Below are 22,598 nucleotides of genomic sequence, written 5' to 3' on the forward strand. Positions count from 1 at the left end.
TGGGTGTTTGGGCGACAGATTCCCCACTCTCTGAACTCAGCGTCCATTCTTTGATGACACTGCTGTCAAACACTGGAGCTTCAGCCATGAGAGAATGGCCACCCTCATTGGAGAGCACCATCCAACAACAACTGGAGGCCATGTAAATGCAGCTCACTGTCCTGTGCAAGGTACATAAGCTGTGGATAGTGAGGAGGATTGTCAGAGGATACTGCAGGATATTGATAGGCTGAAGACTTGGGTGGAGAAATGGCAGATGGAGTTTAAGAACAAAGAACATTCCAGCACAGGAACAGGCCCTTCAGCCCTCCAAGCTTGCACTAATCCAGATCCTCTACCTAAACCTGACGCCTATTTTCTAAGGATCTGTATCCCTCTGCTCCCTGCCCATTCATGTATCTGTCAAGATACATCTTCAATGACACTATCGTTCCCATCCCTACCACCTCCACTGGCAATGCATTCCAGGCACTTACCACTCTCTGTGGAAAGAACTTTCCATGTATATTTCCTTGAAACTTTCCCCTCTCACCCCTAGTATTTGAGTCCCCTACTCTGGGAAAAAGCTTCTTGCTATCCACCCTCTGCAACATCCTCTGCACCCTCTGCAACATCCTCTGCACCCTCTCCAACATCCTCTGCACCCTCTCCAACATCCTCCGCACCCTCTCCAACATCCTCTGCACCCTCTCCAAAGCATCCACAACCTTTTGACAAGAACTGTACACAGTATTCCAAATGTAGCTGAACCAAAGTCCTATCCATCTGTAACATGACCTGCCAACTCTTGTACTCAATACCCCGTCCAATGAAGGAAATTACACTGTATGCCTTCTTGACCACTCTACTGACCTGTGTCGCCACCTTCAGGGAATAATAGAACATAGAACATAGAACATAGAACAATACAGCGCAGTACAGGCCCTTCGGCCCTCGATGTTGCGCCGATCAAAGCCCACCTAACCTACACTAACCCACTATCCTCCATATACCTATCCAATGCCCGCTTAAATACCCATAAAGAGGGAGAGTCCACTACTGCTACTGGCAGGGCATTCCATGATCTTACGACTCGCTGAGTGAAGAACCTACCCCTAACATCAGTCCTATATCTACCCCCCCTTAATTTAAAGCTATGCCCCCTTGTAATAGCTGACTCCATACGCGGAAAAAGGTTCTCACTGTCAACCCTATCTAACCCCCTAATCATCTTGTACACCTCTATCAAATCACCCCTAAACCTTCTTTTCTCCAAAGAAAACAACCCCAAGTGCCTCAGCCTTTCCTCATAGGATCTTCCTACCATACCAGGCAACATCCTGGTAAACCTCCTCTGCACCCGTTCCAGTGCCTCCACATCCTTCCTATAGTATGGCGACCAAAACTGCACACAATATTCCAGAAGCGGCCGCACCAGAGTCTTATACAACTGCAGCATGACCTCAGGACTCCGGAACTCAATTCCTCTACCAATAAAAGCCAGTACGCCATATGCCTTCTTCACTGCACTATTTACCTGGGTGGCAACTTTCAGAGATCTGTGTACATGGACACCAAGATCCCTCTGCTCTTCCACACTACCAAGTAGTCTACCATTAGCCCAGTAATCCATCTTTTTATTACTCTTACCAAAGTGAATCACTTCACACTTAGCTACATTAAACTCCATTTGCCACCTTTCTGCCCAGCTCTGCAGCTTCTCTATATCCCGCTGTAACCTGCCATATCCTTCCTCACTGTCTACAACTCCTCCGACTTTCGTATCATCCGCAAACTTGCTCACCCAACCTTCTAACCCTTCCTCCAGGTCATTTATAAAAATGACAAACAGCAATGGTCCCAAAACAGATCCTTGCGGAACACCACTAGTGACGGCACTCCAAGATGAATCTTTGCCATCAACTACTACCCTCTGTCTTCTTCCAGAGAGCCAATTCCTAATCCAAACCTCCAACTCACCCTCAATGCCATATCTCTGTATTTTCTGCAGTAGCCTACCATGGGGGACCTTATCAAACGCCTTACTAAAATCCATATATACTACATCTACCGCTTTCCCCTCATCTACCTCCTTCGTCACCTTCTCAAAGAATTCAATAAGGTTTGTGAGGCACGACCTGCCCTTCACAAAACCATGCTGACTATCCTTGATCACATCATTCTTATCCAGATGTGCATAAATCCTATCCCTTATAATTCTCTCTAAGACTTTGCCCACAACAGAAGTGAGACTCACTGGCCTATAGTTACTAGGATTATCCCTACTCCCCTTCTTGAACAAGGGAACCACGTTTGCTAGCCTCCAGTCCTCTGGCACTACTCCTGTAGACAAAGAGGACACAAAAATCAAGGCCAATGGCTCTGCAATCTCCTCCCTTGCTTCCCAGAGAATCCTAGGATAAATGCAATCAGGCCCAGGGGACTTATCTATTTTCACCCTTGCCAGAATTTCCAACACCTCTTCTCTACATATCTCAAAGCCATCCATTCTACTTATTCGTGCCTCAGTATTCATATCGACAACAATGTCCTGTTCCTGAGTGAATACTGACGAAAAGTATTCATTCAGCGCCTCCCCAATCTCTTCAGCCTCCACACGCAACTTCCCATTACTATCCTTGATTGGACCTATTCCTTCCCTAGTCATTCTTTTATTCCTAACATACCTATAGAAAGCCTTAGGGTTTTCCCTAATCCTACCAACTAAGGACCTTTCATGTCCCCTCCTTGCTGCTCTTAGCTCTCTCTTCAGGTCCTTCCGGGCTACCTTATAACTCTCAATCGCCCCTATTGAACCTTCACGCCTCATCTTTACAAAGGCCGCCCTCTTCCATTTAACAAGGGATTCCAACTCCTTATTAAACCACGGCTCCTTCACACGACCCTTTCCTCCCTGCCTGATAGGTACGTACTTATCAAGGACACTCAATAGTTGCTCCTTGAACAAGTTCCACATATCAATTACGCTCTTGCCTTGGAATCTACTTTTCCAATCCACACATCCTAAGTCATGCCTCAACGCATCATAATTTCCCTGCCCCCAGCTATAACTCTTGCCCTGTAGTACACACTTATCCCTCTCCATCACTAGAGTAAAAATCACCGAATTGTGGTCACTGTCCCCAAAGTGCTCACCTACCTCTAGTTCTAATACCTGGCCTGGTTCGTTACCCAGAACCAAATCCAGTATGGCCTCACCTCTTGTTGGCTTATCTACATATTGTGTCAGGAAACTCTCCTGCACACATTGCACAAACACTGACCCATCTAACGAACTTGAGCTATAGCTTTCCCAATCAATATCAGGAAAGTTAAAGTCTCCCATAACAATCACCCTATTACTGTCACTCTTCTCCTGAATCATCTTCGCAATCCTTTCTTCAACGATTCTAGGACTATTAGGAGGCCTGTAAAAGACTCCTAACAGGGTGACCTCACCTCTCCTATTCCTAACCTCAACCCAAACTACCTCAGATGGCAAATCTTCATCCATCTTCCTTTCCACCGCTGTAATACTATCTTTGACAAGCAAAGCCACACCCCCCCCTCTTTTACCCCCACCTCTGACCCTACTAAAACATTTAAACCCTGGAACCTGCAACAGCCAATCCTGTCCCTGATCTAGCCATGTCTCCGTAATAGCCACAACATCGAAGTCCCAGGTACCAACCCACGCTGCGAGTTCACCTACCTTATTTCGTATACTTCTGGCATTAAAGTATACACACTTCAAGCCACTCTTCTGTTTACAGGCACGATCCTTTAAGATTGATACCATATTCCTACCCTCCCTACACTCCAGGTCCTGCACCCTAAAGTTACAGTCTGGGTTCCCATGCCCCTGCAGAGTTAGTTTAAACCCCCCCCAAGAGCACTAGCAAACCTCCCCCCAAGGATACTGGTGCCCCTCAGGTTCAGGTGCAGACCATCCTGTCTATAGAGGTCCCACCTTCCCCAGAAAGAACCCCAGTTATCCAAATACCGAAATCCCTCCCTCCTGCACCATCCCTGTAGCCACGCATTTAACTCTTCTCTCTCCCTATTCCTCGACTCTCTATCACGTGGCACGGGTAACAAACCAGAGACAACAACTCTGTTCGTTCTAACTCTGAGCTTCCAACCTAGCTCCCTAAAAGCCTGTCTAACATCCTCAGCACTCCTACCTATGTCATTGGTGCCAATATGGACCACGACTTCAGGCTGCTCCCCCTCCCCCTTAAGGACCCGGAAAACACGATCAGAGACATCACGTACCCTTGCACCTGGGAGGCAACATACCAAACGTGAGTCTCTCTCGTTCCCACAAAACCGCCTATCTGTGCCCCGAACTATCGAGTCCCCAATTATTATTGCTCTGCTCTTCTCCACCCTTCCCTTCTGAGTAGGACCTGAACACCCAGATCTCTCTGTATATTGATTTTCCCCAGGGATTTTCCACCCACTGTGTAGTTTGCTCTGGAATTGCAGGTTTCGTAATGTTTCATAAGTTTCATAATCACTTCGCATTTGCCTGGATTGAACTCCATCTGCCATTTCTCTGCCCAACTCTCCAAGCTATCAATATTCTGCTGTATCCTCTGACAGTCTCCTTCACTATCTGCTGCTCCACCAATATTAGTGTCATCTACAAACTTGCTAATGAGGTAACCTACACCTTCCTCCAAATCATTGATGTAGATCCCAAACAACAGTATTCCCATCACGGATCCCCGTGGAACATCACTGGTCACAGGTCTCCATTTGGAGAGGGCCCCTTCCACTCCGACTCTCTGTCTCCTGCTGCCCAGCCAGTTCTCTATCCATCTCACTAGAACACCCTGGGCCCCTCGTGCGACTTCACCTTCATCATCAGCCTACCATGGGGAACCTTATCAAATGCCTCACTAACGTCCATGTATATGACACCTACATCCCTTCCCTCATCAATCAACTTTGTCACCTCTTCAAAGAATTCTATTAGGTTTGTAAGACATGACCTTCCCCGCACAAAACCATGTTGCCTATCACTGATAAACCCTTCCAAATGGGTATATACCCTATCCTTCAGTATCTTCTCCAGCAACCTCCCTACCACTGACATGAGTCTTACCAGTCTTTAATTATCTGGATTATCCCTACTACCCTTCTTAAACAAGAGAATCAACATTAGCAATTCTCCAGTCCTCTGGGTCTGCCCCTGTATTCAAGGATGCTGCAAAGATATCTGTTAATTCCCCAGCTATTTCCTCTCTCACTTCCCTCAGTAACCTAGGATCAATATCCAACACTTCCTCCCTCCTTTTGCAGACTTGACCAAAGAGTACTCAAATATCTATCCATCACCTCAACATCCGTCATGTCCCTCTCCTTGGTGAATACCGACGCAAAGTACTCATTAAGAATCTCGCCCATTTTCCCTGACTCCATGCATATCTTCCCTCCTTTATCCTTGAGTGGGCCAACCCTTTCCCTCGCTACCCGCTCGCTCCTTATAGATGAATAAAAGGCTTTGGAATTTTCCTTAAATGTGCTCGGGGATATCTCATGACCTCTTTTAGCCCTCTCTTAATTCCTCATTTCAGATTGGTCCGACATTCCCGATATTCTTCCAAAGCTCCGTCTGTCTTCAGTCACCTAGACCTTATGTAAACATCCTTTTTCCTCTCAGCTAGTCTCACAATTTCACCTCTCATCCACGGTTCCCTAATTTGTCATTTCTATATCTTATTTTCACAGAAACATATCTCTCCTGAGCTCCAATCAACCTCCCTTTTAAAGCCTCTCACATATCGAATGTAGATTTACCATCAAACAGCTGCTCCCAATCCACATTCCCCAGCTCCTGCCGAATTTTGGTATAGTTGGCCTTCCCCCAATTTAGCAATCTTCCTTTAGGACCAGTCCTGTCTTTGTCTATGAATATTCTAAAACTTATGGATTTGTGGTCACTATTCCCAAAGTAATCCGCTGATGAAACTTCAACCACGTGGCTGGGCTCATTCCCCAACACCAGGTCCAGTCTGACCCCTTCCTAAGTTGGACTATTTACAAACTGCTCTAGAAACCCCTCCTGGATGCTCCTTACAAATTCTGCTCCATCTAGACCTCTAACACTAAGTGAATCCCAGTCAATGTTGGGAAAATTAAAATCTCCACCAGCCTGTTGCTCCGACATCTCTCCATCATCTGTTTATATATTTGTACCTCTACCTCACGCTCGCTGTTGGGAGGCCTGTAGTACAGCCCCAATATTGTTACTGCACCCTTCCTATTTCTGAGCTCTGCCCATATTGCCTCACTGCTCGAGCCCTCCATCGTGCCCTCCTTCAGCACAGCTGTGATATCCTCTCTGACCAGTAATGTCACTCCTCCACCCCTTTTACCTCCATCTCTATCCCGCCTGAAGCATCCATATCCTGGGATATTTAGTTGCCAATCATGTCCTTGCCTCAACCAAGTCTCCTTATAGATATCAGGAATCCTGAGGGACTGGATGTACATGTATTTGGAAAGGCAAGTTCTAATTAGGGATAGTCAACATGGCTTTATGTGTGGGAAATCATATCTCACAAATTGAATGAGTTTTTTGAAGAAGTAACAAAGAGGTTTGATGAGGGCTGAGGGATACATGTGATCAATACGGAGTTCAGTAAGGCATTTCACAAGGTTCCCCATGGGAGACTGGTTATCAAGGTTAGATCTCATGGAATACAGGGAGAACTAGCCATTTGGATACAGAACTGGCTCAAAGGTAGAAGACAGAGGGTGGTGGTGGAGGGTTGTTTTTCAGACTGGAGGCCTGTGACCAGTGGAGTGCCACAAGGATCGGTGCTGGGTCCTCTACTTTTCATCATTTATATAAATGACTTGGGTGTGAGCATAAGAGGTACAGTTAGTAAGTTTGGTGATGACACCAAAATTGGAGGTGTAGTGGACAGTGAAGAAGGTTACCTCAGATTACAACAGGATCTTGACTAGATGGGCCAATGGGCTGAGAAGTGTCAGATGGAGTTTAATTTAGATAAATGTGAGGTGCTGCATTTTGGGAAAGCAAATCTTAGCAGGACTTATACACTTAATGGTAAGGTCCTGGGATGTGTTGCTGAACAAAGAGACCTTGGAGTGTAGGTTTATAGCTCCTTGAAAGTGGAGTCGCAGGTAGGTAGGATAGTGAAGAAGGTGTTTGGTATGCTTTCCTTTATTGGTCAGAGTACTGAGTACAGGAGTTGGGAGGTCATGTTGCGGCTCTACAGGACATTGGTTTGGCCACTGTTGGAATATTGCATGCAGTTCTGGTCTCCTTCCTATCAGAAAGATGTTGTGAAACTTGAAAGGGTTCAGAAAAGATTTACAAGGATGTTGCCAGGGTTGGAGGATTTGAGCTACAGGGAGAGGCTGAATAGGCTGGGGCTGTTTTCCCTGGAGCGTCAGAGACTGAGGGGTGACCTAACAGAGGTTTACAAAATTATGAGGGGCATGGAGAGGGTAAATAGGCAAAGTCTTTTCCCTGGGGTTGGCGAGTCCAGAACTAGAGGGCATAGGTTTAGGGTGAGAGGGTAAAAATATAAGAGAGACCTAAACTCTGGACTCCCCCACCCCAGGGAAAAGACCTTGTCTCTTTACCCTATCCATGCCCCTCATGATTTTATAAACCTCTATATGGTCACCCCTCAGCCTCCAACGCTCCAGAGAAAACAGCCCCAGCCTATTCAGCCTCTCTATATAGCCCAAACCCTCCAATCTGGCAACATCCTTGTAAATCTTTTCTGAACCCTTTCAACTTTCACAACATCTTTCCAATAGGAAGGAGATGGGATTTGCACGCAATATCCAAGGGACACTGGAATGGACACACCCGACCCAGTGCAAGAGGGATCCAACTCCACAGAGGGATGACCGAGCCAGACATGATACAGCTCGGACACTGCAGAGGGATCCAGCTTCACAGAAGGAAGTCTGAGCCAGACAAGATACAGCTCCGGACACTATGGAGGGATCCAGTTGATCGCCGCAACTATCGGGATATGACCCTCGGTCTGACCTGCACATCACTATGGATTGGTAACAGGAGACGCAGAACAAGGCACTTAATTCACTGCCAATGAGCTGCAGTCGAACACCTTCCTTCACATGGCTCAGAGGGTGAACCAGACCAGCTGCTGGGTCTGTGATCAAAGCCTGCTCATTCCCACGGGAACATTCCTCTAGCCACAGTCCCTTTTAACGTTGCAGAGATGGCAGAATGGCTGGACCCAGACAGGTCACCCTGAGGTCACGATGCTCAGTCTGCAACCAAACCGGCCATTCACATAACGAATAGCCCAGACCGCTGGAAATCCACAGAGTACCAGCTTGACAAATTGACTAGGTGGTTCACCCCAGCCCATAACCTCTCACATGAACCCCCAGCATTGATCATCACTGATACCACTGGACAGGACCATCCATAGGGAATATCTGCTTGTCAAGAAGCCAGCCATCTGCCCCAGCTAATGCCCCAACTCCCTGCTCCTGACCTCCGCAATGCACCGGCCCATGGCAGAGGGCAGCATTGTGAATTGCACCCCGTGCCTCCCCCCACCCCCAAATGAACAAGTTTGCCCACAATTCCAGTTTCACTACCATCAGGACAGGAGACCAAACCTACCACCTGAAAACATACAGCGGCACTTATTTTGTCTGCAGCCAGAAGGTATACCCCTGGCTGGGCTGCCAATGTTAGGGACTGGGAGCTGTTTCATCAGGTACGTGGGACCACTCATTGACCATTCCCAGTCCTCTCCCCTCCAGGAGCTTATTACCTGCAGCAAATACACCCTAACTGGCCCAGACAAGGTTCTCTCCCTATTTGTGCCCACGTACCCAACCCTGCGCCTGGACATAGAGGTACATCAGCTGGCTCCCACACCAGAGAAGATGGTGAATGCCACGGCTGATATGTTTGCCCAGCTGAATGAAAATCGAATGGCCCTGGACTACTTGCTGGTTGAAAAAGGGGGCACATGCGCCCTCATTGGCGTAGACTGCTGTACCCACATTTCTGAGATCAGTGAAAATATAACTGACCTGGCGCACCACATCTGATAGGCTGCTGCTGTCCTACATGGACAGGAGTCCCATTGGAACTTGTGGAGCTGGGTAACATCCTGGCTTGGCTCACGGGGCACAGCTCTGCTCCACGGTCTGATACCCCTTATTTCTGTTCTTGTGGGTATTGTAGCCCTGGTCAGGACCTTCTGTATGTGCTGCTCCTGGTTGTGTACAGCATCGTTACCCTCCTGCCCCCCCTTCACCAAATGTCGATTCTCCTGCTCCTCGGATTGTGTCTGGCCTGCTGTGTTTTTCCAGCACCACATTTTTCAAACCACCCCCCCCCACCCCCCCACCCCACCACCCCCCCCCCCCCCCCCCCCCCACCACCACCCAGCTAGTACAAGTCTGCTGGAGTGACATCTCCACTCTAATACAGCGTCCACTCTGTCAGATTCAGACACCAACGACTACCTCTCCAACACGAGATTAGAGAGGTGGAGAGGTATATGACACAGCATTTTAGGCAGCTTCCAAGGTGCAGGAAAATTGACATTTTGCAAAAGCCCTTCATATACCTGATGAAGGGCTTTTGCCTGAAACGTCAATTTTCCTGCTCCTCAGATGGTGAGGGGCCTCTTGGTTCGAGTTCGGTCAAAAGAATCGACAAATGTGGTCTATTCAAAAAGCAAGGGTCATTAGTTTATTGAATGAAGGAACCTTGATGCAATTCTATCCAGCAACACAGAGATTGAAGCTTCTGTGTTCTGTGGTGAAGTTGCACAATTACATTCGAAAATTACACATTATATTAAGAAATAGTACAGCCTTAATTACAAGAAAGACCAATCACATATAATAAGGTGACATGATTTACAGCAAGTTAATCCAATGATATTTCTTGGGAAAGGGTTCTTCATTCCAAGAAAGGTCCAATCAACCATAATAAGGTGACATGATTGAAGACAGGCTAATCCAATGGGATTCGATGGTAAAAGATATCTTATTTATGTAAATTTATATACTGGTTCAAGGTTAGCTCAAATGATCAATTAATGTGTCAGTATTCAGCTTTTGAAAACTCTATTGTCCTCTTATCTTTGAATTTCAGCTTAGTTCTGTAAATCAGCAGTACAGGTTCACGGGCCATTTTATAGTATTCTTTTAAATCAAGAAACCATTTTGAGTAAATAAAAATCTACATAAATTCAAATTGCCTAAATTCAAATTTTAGATCCTCACTGGCAGGTGGGACTAGATTGGATTGGGATATCTGGTCGGCATGGACGGGTGGGACCGAAGGGTCTGTTTCCATGCTGTACATCTCTATCACTCTATCAAGGATAAACAGTGTATTAGACACAGGACACTGTCCGTCCAATGTACCATACAGTATGGTACCACTGCAATCTAGCAATGTGGAGATTCCCAATGGAGCCTTGTCATTTGGCAGTGATAAGTGAATGGGCTTTCCGAACTCTCTCTACTCTCTCAATACTCTCCACAGCATTAACAACTCCGGTCTGCTTTAGGATGAATGGGCCCACTCAGACATAATCCCAAATGGAAAGCAGTAAGTCAGTGTCTGAAAATAACAGCTCAGTCAGGCAGTGAGATTCACTGAGGGGAGGGTGGGGACCCTGTGACAGTGTCACTGAGGGGGTGGGGACCCTGTGACAGTGTCACTGAGGGGAGGGGGTGGGGACCCTGTGACAGTGTCACTGAGGGGAGGGGGACCCTGTGACAGTGTCACTGAGGGGAGGGGGTGGGGACCCTGTGACGGTGTCACTGAGGGGAGGGGGTGGGGAGCCGAGAGTCTGATCGTGGTCCTGAGTCGGACTGGAGCAGAAACAGGAATAGCATTTGTCTGGTCAATCCTTCAGTAAGTGTAAGTGTAAATTAAAAGGAAGATTTTGTATTCTGTGAAGGTCCGACTGGGGAGTCGAGGTTCATGGTTATCCCATTCCTGAAATCCGAGATGGTTCCTGTACCTTGGGTGAGTATGTCCAGGAAGTGCCTCTGACTGGAGCAGTGTGAGCCTGACCTTTGGATACAGGAGCAGCTGGGTGGAGCATGGGGCATTCACCAGGTGGAAGAATTGTGGGTAATGCATTTCAGGATGTGGTCACCCCTCCTCCTCAACCCTTCCCCCTACACCCCACCCCCCCTCCCCCACCCACCCCCACCCCCCCCCCCCCCCCCAACTTCCCCCAGCTTAAGGAAATGTCAGGACAGGGTGAAGGGGCGACCAGACAGAAGAAGGGGACCAGGCAGGTCAAGAGGGAGTTCCCCAAATGTAGGTCAATTGCAAACCAAAATGATGGTTCATTTGTGGAGCCCGGCCAGAGCCAATGCCATGGCATTGTGGGTGTTCCAGATACTCAGGGTGAGGGTGAGGGAGGAAGAAGTGTGGAAGGGCGGTAGTGATCGGGGAGTCACTTGTGAGGGCATTTCAAAGCCGTGATGTATCGATGTGTTGCCTCCTGGGTGCCAGACCCTGATTTGTCATGGAATAACTGAAAGGCACTGGGAGGGGGAACAGTGATCAGCTGGAATTTATGGTCCATATTGGGACCAGTGATCAGAGGGAGAAAGAGAAATGAGGTCCTGCAAGTAGACAGAGGGAGTTAGGTTGGAAATTGAAAGGCAGACCTTTAAAGATAGCAACCTCTGGGTGTTTCTTCGTGTCATGGAGTAGATAGTATGAGAATGGAAGGGTAGAGTAGATCAATGTGTCACTGGAGAGATGGTGCAGGAAACCAAGCTTTCAATTCTAGAGACGGTGGGCCCTGTCTAAGTTGGATGGGTTCGATCTGAACAGACACAGGAGCATGCTCCTTGTAGGAGTATGATGTCAGAGCTGTAACTGAGACTTGTCTGAAAGATAGACATGACTAGCAGCATCACATTATTGGGCATTCAGGTGAGATAGAGAGAGGGATGGAAGAGAAAAGAGGTTTCACAATATTGATCAAAGAATCAATTATCACAGTGAGGAGGGAACGCCATCTTGGAGAGATCATCAAATGAATATAGCTTTTTACCAATTACACAAAAGGACAAAAGAGACAAACTTGCTGTTGGGTGTATCATAGTCAGGGAGAGATAAGTGGTCAAATACGTAATCAAACTTCAGAGAATTGATTGAAGATTTCATTACTTTCTTGTGGAATAGATGCTGATCAATGATAGAGTAATGTATCCAAAAATCAAAACCTCATCCCCTGAAGCACAGCAGCATCAACTCAGGGGAGGAGGAACTGGAAAACTCAGGAGGATCTTTATGTGGAATGGACACACAGGGTGACACCTGAGTAATTTTCCCAGAAATGACAACTTGCAGGAAAGTTACTGTGGTACCACAGACCCTTGAAGCGTCTCACTACATGGACAACATACCCAGAGGGAAGGTTATTGTCCACATGTTCTGCAACTTTTCTTGCATCAGACCAGCCATCTTTCCCCTTCATTAACTGCTTTATGGAACTCTCATTAATTGGTTTTGGATCAATTGCATAGGAGACAACAGCATTAACCCCATTGCGTCTGAAAAAGTGAAAATAATTGGGGCCAATGACACAGTGATTGTCGAAGCCACTGACAGAGTTATAGACCCGTACAGACCATTTAACCCAGTCATATTTCTTTGATAAACCATTGAGAATGTAACTTACACATTCACAGTTATTTCTTCCACCCTTTTCAATTATCATTTTCTCAACATCTATTTCTGCCTGCTCAGCAAACTCATTGATGCACTTATCTATCATGGATTTCATTTTATTCTCTACTTTGCCCATTTTCTCATTCCACTCTCTCTTTAATGCCTCTACATCGGTCCCAGTGATAGCAGAGTGACCCACCAGGGCAATCAGGCCAATACAGAAGAGCTCTTTGAGGCGGCAGCAGAGCCCCTCCATCAGACGCCGGTTCCTCTGGTCATATTCCATGGCAGTTTCCAGAATGGGTTTGCCAAAGATGGCAGAATACCCCATCACTGCATCATAGAGAGTGTGAAGGTTCTGGTCACCTTTAGTCTCATCGAAGTGTGTGAGGAATTCTTCTTTCTCATTCTCCCGGTATTCCGGATTTGCGTTCAGGATGTCCATGTACTTCCTGAATTGGTTTTTCAGATTCTCCTCAACGGGGAAGTACTGATTATTAACTGTACTTTGTTCGATAGCCTGAAGCACTTGCTGAATCTGACCTGAAATGACATCCAGCTGGTTCCTGACTATCTGGAACTGCTCCTTCATATATCTCAGCTCCTCACTCTCCACATTACCCATAGCAAGTTTAACAATTGCTGCTGCTACCCCAAAGATGGCTCCTACCGCTCCAGCAGCAGAGGCGAATTTTCCTAAACTCTCAACAACTGACATCGCATTTCTCACTGCAACCACTGCAGTTGCAACCTCAGTGCTGGCTTTTGCCAGTTCCAGGGAATCTACTGCTGTTCCTGCCATACTGATGGGCTGAGCACTGTGTTCGGATGGTCGTTTCCTTCAGTTGTCTCTGAAAAAAAAGATAAAAGTTATTTATGACTCCACAATGTATCGGGGAGAGTGAAGACCTTAAGAACTGGGAGCACATGTAGGCCATTCAGCCCCTTGAATCTGCTCCACCTTTGAAATGATCACAGCTGATTTCATTCTCAGCCTCGACTTCACTTCCCTGCCTGCTCTCCATAACCATACAACCCAATAATAAATAAACATTTATCTGTCTCCTCCTTAAATTTACTAATGTCCCAGCATCCACCGTACTCAGTGGGGCGGGGGGGGAGCGGGGGGTGGGGGTGGGGATGGGGGGGAGGGAATTCCACAGAATCATGACCCTTTGAGCAAAGTAATTCCTCCCTCCCTCTGTTTTAAATCTGCTACCCCTTATCCTAAAGCTATCACCTCACATTCTAGATAGCCATGTGAGGAAATATCCTCTCTGTATCGACTTTGTCAATCCCCTTTAGCAGATTATAGACCTCAGTGAGATCGCCTCTCATTCTTCTAAACTCCAGAGAGAATGAGCCTAAACTGCTCAATCTCTGCATGTTTGGAAACCCCTGATGTCTGGAATCAATCTAGCGACCCTTCTCTGAACTGCCTCCAATGTTCCTCAAATAAAGGAGGAACTCTCCACAATGGTTCAGGTGCAGTCTCACTAATACCTTGTACAATTGCAGCAACACTCCCCTACTTACACACTCCATCCCTTTAACAATACATGGCAACATTCCATTGGCCTTCCTTATTACCTGCTGAAGCTGAATCCTAGTTTTCTATGATTGATGCAAAAGGACACCCAAATCCCTCTGCACTGAAGCTCTCTTCAGGAATTCCTGAAGAAGGGCTTATGCTCGAAACATCGATTCTCCTGCTCTTTGGATGCTGCGCTTTTCCAGCAACACATTTTTCAGCTCTGAGCTCCAGCATCTGCAGTCCTCACTTTCTCCTAGCTCTCTGAGGAGACCACTCAGCCCCTTGACCCTGCTGTACCGTTCAATAGGATCATAGCTGATCCAACGTTCCTGCACTTTCCCTGTAACCCTTCAATCCCAAAAAAAAAAATCTATCTCCCTCAGTCTTAAATATACACGGCTGCTGCAGCTTTCTGTGGCAAGGAGTTCCAAAGACCCAGAACTCTCCGAGAGGAAATTCCTTCTCATGTCTTAAATTAGTGCCCATTTTTTTCTAAAACAGTGTCCTCTGGTTCTGGACTCTCGCATGAGGGAAACATCCTCTCAGCTTTGACAGAGGAAAAAGTGCTGGATGTCTTGAATCGCATAAAGGTGGATAAATCCTCAAGGCCTGATCAGGTGTACGCGAGAACTCTGTGGGAAGCTAGAGAAGTGATTGCTGGGCCTCTTACTGAGATATTTGTATCACCGATAGTCACAGGTGAGGTGCCAGAAGACTGGAGGTTGGCGAATGTGGTGCCACTGTTTAAGAAGGGTGGTAAGGACAAGCCAGGAACTATAGACCAGTGAGCCTGACCTCGGTGGTGGGCAAGTTGTTGGAGGGAATCCTGAGGGACAGGATGTACATGTATTTGGAAAGGCAAGGCCTGATTCGGGATAGTCAACATGGCTTTGTGTGTGGGAAATCATGTCTCACAAACTTGATTGAGTTTCTTGAAGAAATAACAAAGAGGACTGATGAGGGCAGAGGGATAGATGTGATCTATATGGACTTCAGTAAGGCATTCAACAAGGTCCCCATGGGTTCGCAAAGTTAGACCTCATGGAATACAGGGAGAACTATCCATGTGGATACAGAATTGGCTCAAAGGTAGATGACAGAAGATTGTGGTGGAGGGTTGTTTTTCAGACTGGAGGCCTGTGACCAGTGGAGTGTCACAAGGATCGGTGCTGGGCCCTCTACTTTTCATCATTTATGTAAATGATTTGGATGTGAGCATAAGAGGTACAGTTAGTAAGTTTACAAATGACACCAAAATTCGAGGTGTAGTGGACAACGAAGAGGGTTACCTCAGATTACAACAGATCTGGACCAGATGGGCCAATGGGCTGAGAAGTGGCAGATGGAGTTTAATTCAGATAAATGTGAGGTGCTGCATTGTAGGAAAGTAAATCTTATCAGGACTTATACTCTTAAAGGTAAAGTCCAAGGGAGTGTTGCCTGGAGGCCATCCTTGTGGAGTATGGATGTGTATAAGGACTGCACATCCATAGTGAAGATAAAGTGCTGGGGACCAGGGAACCGAGAGTTACTGAAGAAATGGAGGATGTGGTTGATGTCACTGATGTAGGTGAGAAGTGCCTGAACTAAAGGACAGAGGATGGAGTCGAAGTGGGATGAGATGAGTTCTGAGGGGTAGAAACATGCAAAGACAATGGGTCAGCCGGGGTAGTTGGACTTGTAGATCTTGGGGTACCGGTAGAACTGGGCAGTGCGGGGGGGGGTGAACTATGTGTTTGGAGGCAATGGAGGGAAAATCACCGGAGGTGATGAGTGCTCAGATAGTGTGAGTGATTTTGGTCTGATGGGTCACGGTGGGGTCGCAGTCAAGGGGGAATTAGGACGTGGTGTCGAAGAGTTGCCGTTCAGCCTCTGCAACATAGAGGTCCAGTCCCCAGACTGCCACTGCCTTGCCTTCTTTCAGAGAGAGAGAGAGAGAGAGAGTTCAGAAGCAATTTACCAGTATGTTGCTGGGAAGTGAGGGCTTGCGTTACCAGGAGAGGCTGGATAGGCAGGAGCTGCTTTCACTGGGGCAAAGGTGACTTGAGAGGTGACTTTATACAGGTTTATAAAATAATGAGGGGTCATAGATAAAGTGAATGGCAGATATCTTTTCTGTCGAGTGAGGAATTTCAAGACCAGGCGGCATATTTTTAAGGTGAGAGAAGAAAGGTATAAAAAGGATATTGGGGCAATTTATTTTAGACTCCGTGTAGTTCACATGTGGAATGAACTTCCAGAGGAAGTGGTGGATGCGGGTACAGTTACAACATTTAAAAGATATTTGGATAAATGCATGAGTAAGAAATGTTTGCAGTCAAAGGCCTCTTGCTATTCTTGCTGAGTTAAAGAAGAAAGAACAAAGAAAATTTACAGCCCAGGAGCTGGCCCTTCGGCCCTCCAGGCCTGAGCTGATCCAAGTCCACTGTCTAAACCTGTCGCCCAATCCCTAAGCATCTGTATCCCTCTGCTCCCCACCTACTCAGGCATCTGTCCAGACTCACCTTAAATGAATCTACCGTGCCTGCCTCTCCCACCTCGACTGGCAACACATTCCTGATGCCCACCACTTTCTGTGTGAGGTACTTACCACGTGTATCTCCCTTAAACTGTTCACCTCTACACCCCCCCACACACCCCCACACCCACGCCTCCCCACGCCCCCCACACCCCCCCACACCCCCACACCCATACCCATGCCCCCACACCCCCACACACACACCCACACCCCCACATACATACCCACACGCCCGCTCACACCCACACACCCACACACCCACACACAGTATGTGTCCATCAGTAACAGAGTGAAGCTCCCTGTACTCTGTCCCCTAGTAACCGAGTGAAGATTCCTCTACACTTTCACCCTCAGTAACAGCATAAAGCTCCCTCTACACTGTCCCCACAGTAACAGCATAAAGCTTCCTCTACACTGTCCCCCCCCCAGTAACAGAGTGAAGCTCCCTGTACACTGTCCCCACAGGAACAGAGTGAAGCTTCCTCTACACTGTTCCCCCCACCAGTAACAGCGTGAAGCTCCCTCTACACTGTCCCCCAGTAACAGAGTGAAGCTCCCTCTACACTGTCCCCCGAGTAACAGAGTGAAGCTCTCTCTACACTGTCCCCAGTAACAGAATGAAGCTTCCTCTACACTGTCCCCCCAGTAACAGAGTGAAGCTCCCTCTACACTGTCCCCGAGTAACAGAGTGAAGCTTCCTCTACACTGTCCCCGAGTAACAGAGTGAAGCTCCCTCTACACTGTCCCCACAGTAACAGAGTGAAGCTCCCTCTACACTGTCCCCCCCAGTAACAGCGTGATGCTCCCTCTACACTGTTCCCCAGTATCAGACTGAAGCGCGCTCTATACTGTCCCTGAGTATTACAGAGTAAAGCTGCCTCTACACTCTTCCCCCCTCAAATGCTCCTGACTCAGTGAAACAGGGGGTCAGATACAGAGTAAAGATCTAGCTACACTGTCCCCCATCAAACACTCCCAAGATAGGGACAGCACGGGGTTAGATACAGAGTAAAACTCAGATTACTCTCGACTGCACATTACACTGGGGGCTGTTGGTTGAACATGGTTCTGTACAATGTGGGTCAAGAGGTTCCAGGCATTCCGAGAACACACCCAGTGTCCAATTCCAAACCCCAATCCCCAATCCCAATCCTCTACCCGCAATCTCAATCTGCAATCCCAATCCCAATCCCAGTCCTAATCCTCAAACCTAATCACACTGCTCAAGCCCCAGTGCCCAGACCCCAGTTCCAAATTCCCAGTGCTCCCTACCCAGTGCCCAGTGCTCCCTACCCAGTGCCCAATTCCCAGTGCTCTCTCCCCAGTGCCCAGTTCCCAATGCTCTCTCCCCAGTACCCAGTGCTCCCCACCCAGTGCCCAGTTCCCAGTGCTCCCCACCCAGTGCCCAGTTCCAGGCTGCAGGAAGAGTGATCAGGAACAGTGTCTCACCTTCTGATGGTTTTCACCGTGGCTGTGAGTGGTGGCTTTGCTCAGAGATTTATATCAGAGCAACCGGGGGAGGGGGGTTGGGGGGAGCCAGCCTGAGCTGATCCAAGTCCACTGTCTAAACCTGTTGCCCAATTCCTAAGTATCTCTATCCCTCTGCTCCCCACCTACTCAGGCATCTCTCCAGACACATCTTAAATGAATCTACCGTGCCTGCCTCTACCACCTCTGCTGGCAACACATTCCTGATGCCCACCACTTTCTGTGTGAGGTACTTACCACGTGTATCTCCCTTTAAACTGTTCACCTCTCACCTTGAACGCGTGACCTCTTGTTATTGAATCCCTCACCCTGGGAAACAGCTTATCTCAATCCACCCTGTCTATACCCTTGATGATTTTGTAAACCTCAATCAGGTTCTCCTTCAATCTCCTTTTTTCTAATGAAAACAATCCTAACCTATTCAATCTCTCTTCATCGCTAGCACCTTCCATACCAGGCAACATCCTTGTAAACCTTCTCTGCGCCTTTTCCAAAGTGTCCACATCCTTTTGGTAATGTGGTGACCAGAACTGTACACAGTATTCTAAATGTGGCCAAACCAAAGTCGTGTACAACTTTAACATGACCTGCCAGCTCTTATACTCAATACCCCGTCTGATGAAGACAAGTATACCATATACCTTCTTGACCACTCTATCCACCTGTGCAGCAACCTTCAGGGTACAATGGGCCTGCACTCCCAGATCTCTCTGTTCATCAACTTTTCCCACGGCTCTTCTGTTTACTGTATAATTCGCTCTAGAATTAGACTTCCCAAAATGCATCACCTCACATTTGCCTGGATTGAATTCCATTTGCCACTTCTCCACCCAACTCTCCAGTCTATCTATATCCTCCTGTATTCTCTGACAGTCCCCTATGCTTTCTGTTACTCCACCAAACTTCTTGTCATCTACAAACTTGCTGATCAGACCAACAGTGCCCTCTTCCAGATCATTGATGTATATTACAAACAACAGAGGCCCCAGCACTTGAGCCGTGTGGAACACCACTGGTCACCTTTCTCCATTTCGAGAAACATTAATCCAGATAAGGTTCTGGGAACCTGGATTGAGTCCTGCCATGGAAGATGGAGGAATTTGAATTCAATAAAAAACAAATCAGGGATTAAGTGTCTAATGATCATGAATTATTTGTCAAAAAAGCCCTCCTGGTTCAGTCATGTCCTTTAGGGAAGGAAACTGGCCTACCTGTGACTCCAGACCCACACCAATGTGGTTGACTGCTCACTGTCCTCTGGGCAGTAAGGGATGGCAGGAAATGCTGGTCTAGCCAGAGACACCCACACCCTGAGAATGAAGAAAGAGAAAAACACTTTATTTGTGAACAGGCCCTCACCGGGAGTAGAAACTGAACATGGAGCCACTGTGTTTCAGACAGGCCCAAGGAGGTTGGGACTGCGTGCAACAAGATTCATTCCTGAACATGTGCAGAGGGAAGAGGGGCGTGCCTGACAGAGAGGAGGGGGGTTGTGCAGATGGGAGAGGCATAGAGTGGGGAGGGCTGGGGTACAGAGGGAAGGGGAGGGGGTGAAGAGATCAGAACAGGGCTGGTGAGAGAGACACAGACCACAGAGCAAGGCAGTCTCCCGATAAAATCAATCCTTTCAAAGTGAGGAGTCAAATTTCACATCACTGGGTGATTAAGAGAAACACACACATTCTTACAGTTGTTCTGGAAACGGTGGCTATGTAATTGCAGTAATGATGTGGTCACATGGAGGTGGCTTTCCCCAGTCTGATGGTGACAGGACAGAGGACTGAGAATCAAACCATAATCAAACATCCCAAGGTGCTGACCATTTCAAAACAAAGTACAACACTGAGCCTCATGGGGACAGAACAGGTCGGTCAAAGGCTCAGCAGCTTCAGTCTTCATAACATTTAATGTTTACGCTCCCCAGTCCGGGATATCCGAGAAGCTGTTTGATCATTTCACAACGGTGCAGGGTTGGAGAGGGCTGGTGGAGAGGTAGAGCTGGATGGCATCAGTGTAGAGTGACAAATAGCAGCCTACTTTGGGATGGTGATGTCAAGGAGCAGCCTGGAGGTGAGGGATAAGAGAGGGCCGAATAGGCTGGGGCTGTTTTCCCTGGTGCGCAGAGGCTAAGGAGTAACCTTATAGAGGTTTATCAAATCATGAGGGGCATGGATAGGGTAAGTAGACAAGGTCTTTTCCCCCGGGGGGTGGGGGAGACCAGAACTAGAGGGCGTAGGTTTACGGTGAGAGGGGAGAGATTTAAAATGGACCTCAGGGCAACTTTTCACACAGAGGGTGGTACGTGAATGGAATGAGCTGCCAGAGGATTTGGTGGAGGCTTGTATAATTGCAACATTTAAGAGGCATTTGGATGGGTATATGATTAGGAAGGGTTTGGAGGGATATGGGCTGGGTGCTGGCAGGTGGGACTAGATTAGTTTAGGATATTTGGACAGCATGGATGGGTTGGACTGAAGGGTCTGTTTCTGTGCTGTACATCTCTAATACTCTATGAGGGACATGGGTAGATCAAGAGGGAACATCAGAGAGAAGAGTCTGGGAGCTTGATATTTTCCAGACCCATTGTCTGTCTCCAGAATCATAGACTCATCGAATCCCTACAGTGTGGAAAGAGACCATTCAGCCCATTGAGTCTGCCCTGAGCTTCTGAAGGGCATCCCAACCAGAGACCTAATCAGTTCCATAGCAATTCTTCAAGACTTGCAAAGAATTTCCAGTATGCTTGAAGTCAATGAAGTTTCAAAATCAAGGAACATGTTTGAGTAAAGAAACAATCAACAATCCTATTTCAGATACAGCAGCTAATGGCAAAGCTATAAGTACATTGATTAAACTGGAAAAGAGAAAGAATACACAGATGAATAAAGCACCAGTGCTGAGGGACAGGTTACAGCATGTGGCCCAAATAAGGGTTCGCTATATAAATGCACAGAGTGTAAGGAATAAAATAAATGAGCTGCAGGCACAAATTCAAATTGGAGATTATGAGATAGTAGCGATTACTGAGACGTGGCTGCAGGATGGTTGGGATTGGGAACTAGGTAAACAAAGTTACAAGGTTTTCAGATTTACTTGCATACTGACTGATAATGAGATGTATTTGAGCACGGGCTGTGATTTAACTTGAACTGAATCGAATTAGGTTTCTTGTCACATGTATTCACATGAGTACAGTGAAACATTTACAAGTCAACACTTACAATGGCATTTTTGGTACAAAGATACCTAGGTACAGATTCTTCAGTACAAATTCTTCAGGAAAAAAGATTCAAGAATAAAGAAATAAAGTGTCTCGCATTATAGACCTTCAAAAGTACTAAATCATACCAATAAATCAGAAAAATAAAGAGATGAAAAGTTCAGATTATTATCATTGAAACAGATGCTGTATATTGTTTTTATTCCTCTATTTCCTAAGTAACCTCACGGTTCTTAAATTATTACATTCTTACACTGGATTAAAATCTGCTTCGGCAGCACTAGATGGTAAAGACGATTGTATTACCCTGGTTGTAGCTGGCTGAGCTAAGGTCAATGTTGATGTTCTCTCTCCCAACGTTCCTTCTTCATGGACTGATGTTGTCTCTGGAGTGTCAGCTCCTCTGGGCCAAGTCTCCCTTTTATATACAGTTCAAAAACTCCCAAATGCTCAGGCTCACTGTCATTTACTTTGTCAGCAAGGTAACTGACATGTCAATTCCTCCAATGTAATTCGGGCAGTTTGATACAGCAATGTCATTTACATATTTTAGTTCCTCCTTGTAGATTAGTTTCTGTTTCAGGAAAAGGTGTAATGTAAAGCAGTATCAGATATTGTAATTTTCTGATTGATTGAGCCAATCTGAGGAGCTGGGCTGATTCATAAACAGTTCATCTGAAACTCTGAGCTATTGTTTCATCTGAAACCTTGCATCCATCAGCATTCATTCATTCTAGTCAATCATGTAAATAGCTTGCATACCTGTCTTGCCTGATACAATCTCAGAGGTCACAAGGCACCAGGTTGTAGTCCAACACATTTATTTGAAATTACAGGCTTCATCAGGTGAAGTGCAGGGAGGCACATCGGCACAGAATGTCCAGGCATAGAGATCACAAGGTCATACAAATGGTGTGAGGAGTGTCGATAGGCTGGGTAATAAGTCTCTGCAGGTGATCAAGAGTGTCAGACGGTGTGAGTAAAGTGCCAACATGCCAAGGATCTCACCAAAGTAAGAAGTAATCCAAAACTGTACAAACTAATGAAGGTGGAGAGATCATAGCAAGTTATCACATGATGGTGTCAAAACAGGGCAATAAGGAAGACTTTACAAATACAGAACAGTCCGGTGGGGTTACAAATAGCACAACATGAACCCATGATC

The 22,598-nt window shown here is 46.8% G+C and overlaps 1 protein-coding gene across 1 annotated transcript; it reads right to left on the minus strand.

The window, feature by feature from the left end:
- Nucleotides 1–11,212: 11,212 nt before the first annotated feature.
- On the minus strand, nt 11,213–21,882 carry LOC140480921 (uncharacterized). The gene is made up of 3 exons (XM_072576507.1): nt 21,740–21,882; nt 19,425–19,523; nt 11,213–13,524 (listed from the first exon to the last, which is right to left on the minus strand). The coding sequence occupies exon 3, from the start codon at nt 13,473–13,475 to the stop codon at nt 12,291–12,293; it is 1,185 nt and encodes a 394-aa protein (XP_072432608.1). The 5' UTR covers nt 13,476–13,524; nt 19,425–19,523; nt 21,740–21,882; the 3' UTR covers nt 11,213–12,290.
- Between the last annotated feature and the right edge of the window lie 716 nt (nt 21,883–22,598).

The sequence above is a fragment of the Chiloscyllium punctatum genome, chromosome 8 (assembly GCF_047496795.1).
Source record: "Chiloscyllium punctatum isolate Juve2018m chromosome 8, sChiPun1.3, whole genome shotgun sequence".
Lineage (NCBI taxonomy): Eukaryota > Metazoa > Chordata > Chondrichthyes > Orectolobiformes > Hemiscylliidae > Chiloscyllium > Chiloscyllium punctatum.

What these genes read in the sequence shown, in the direction of transcription:
- LOC140480921 (XM_072576507.1), bottom strand. Translation starts at nt 13,475, where the DNA reads ATGGCAGGAACAGCAGTAGATTCCCTGGAACTGGCAAAAGCCAGCACT.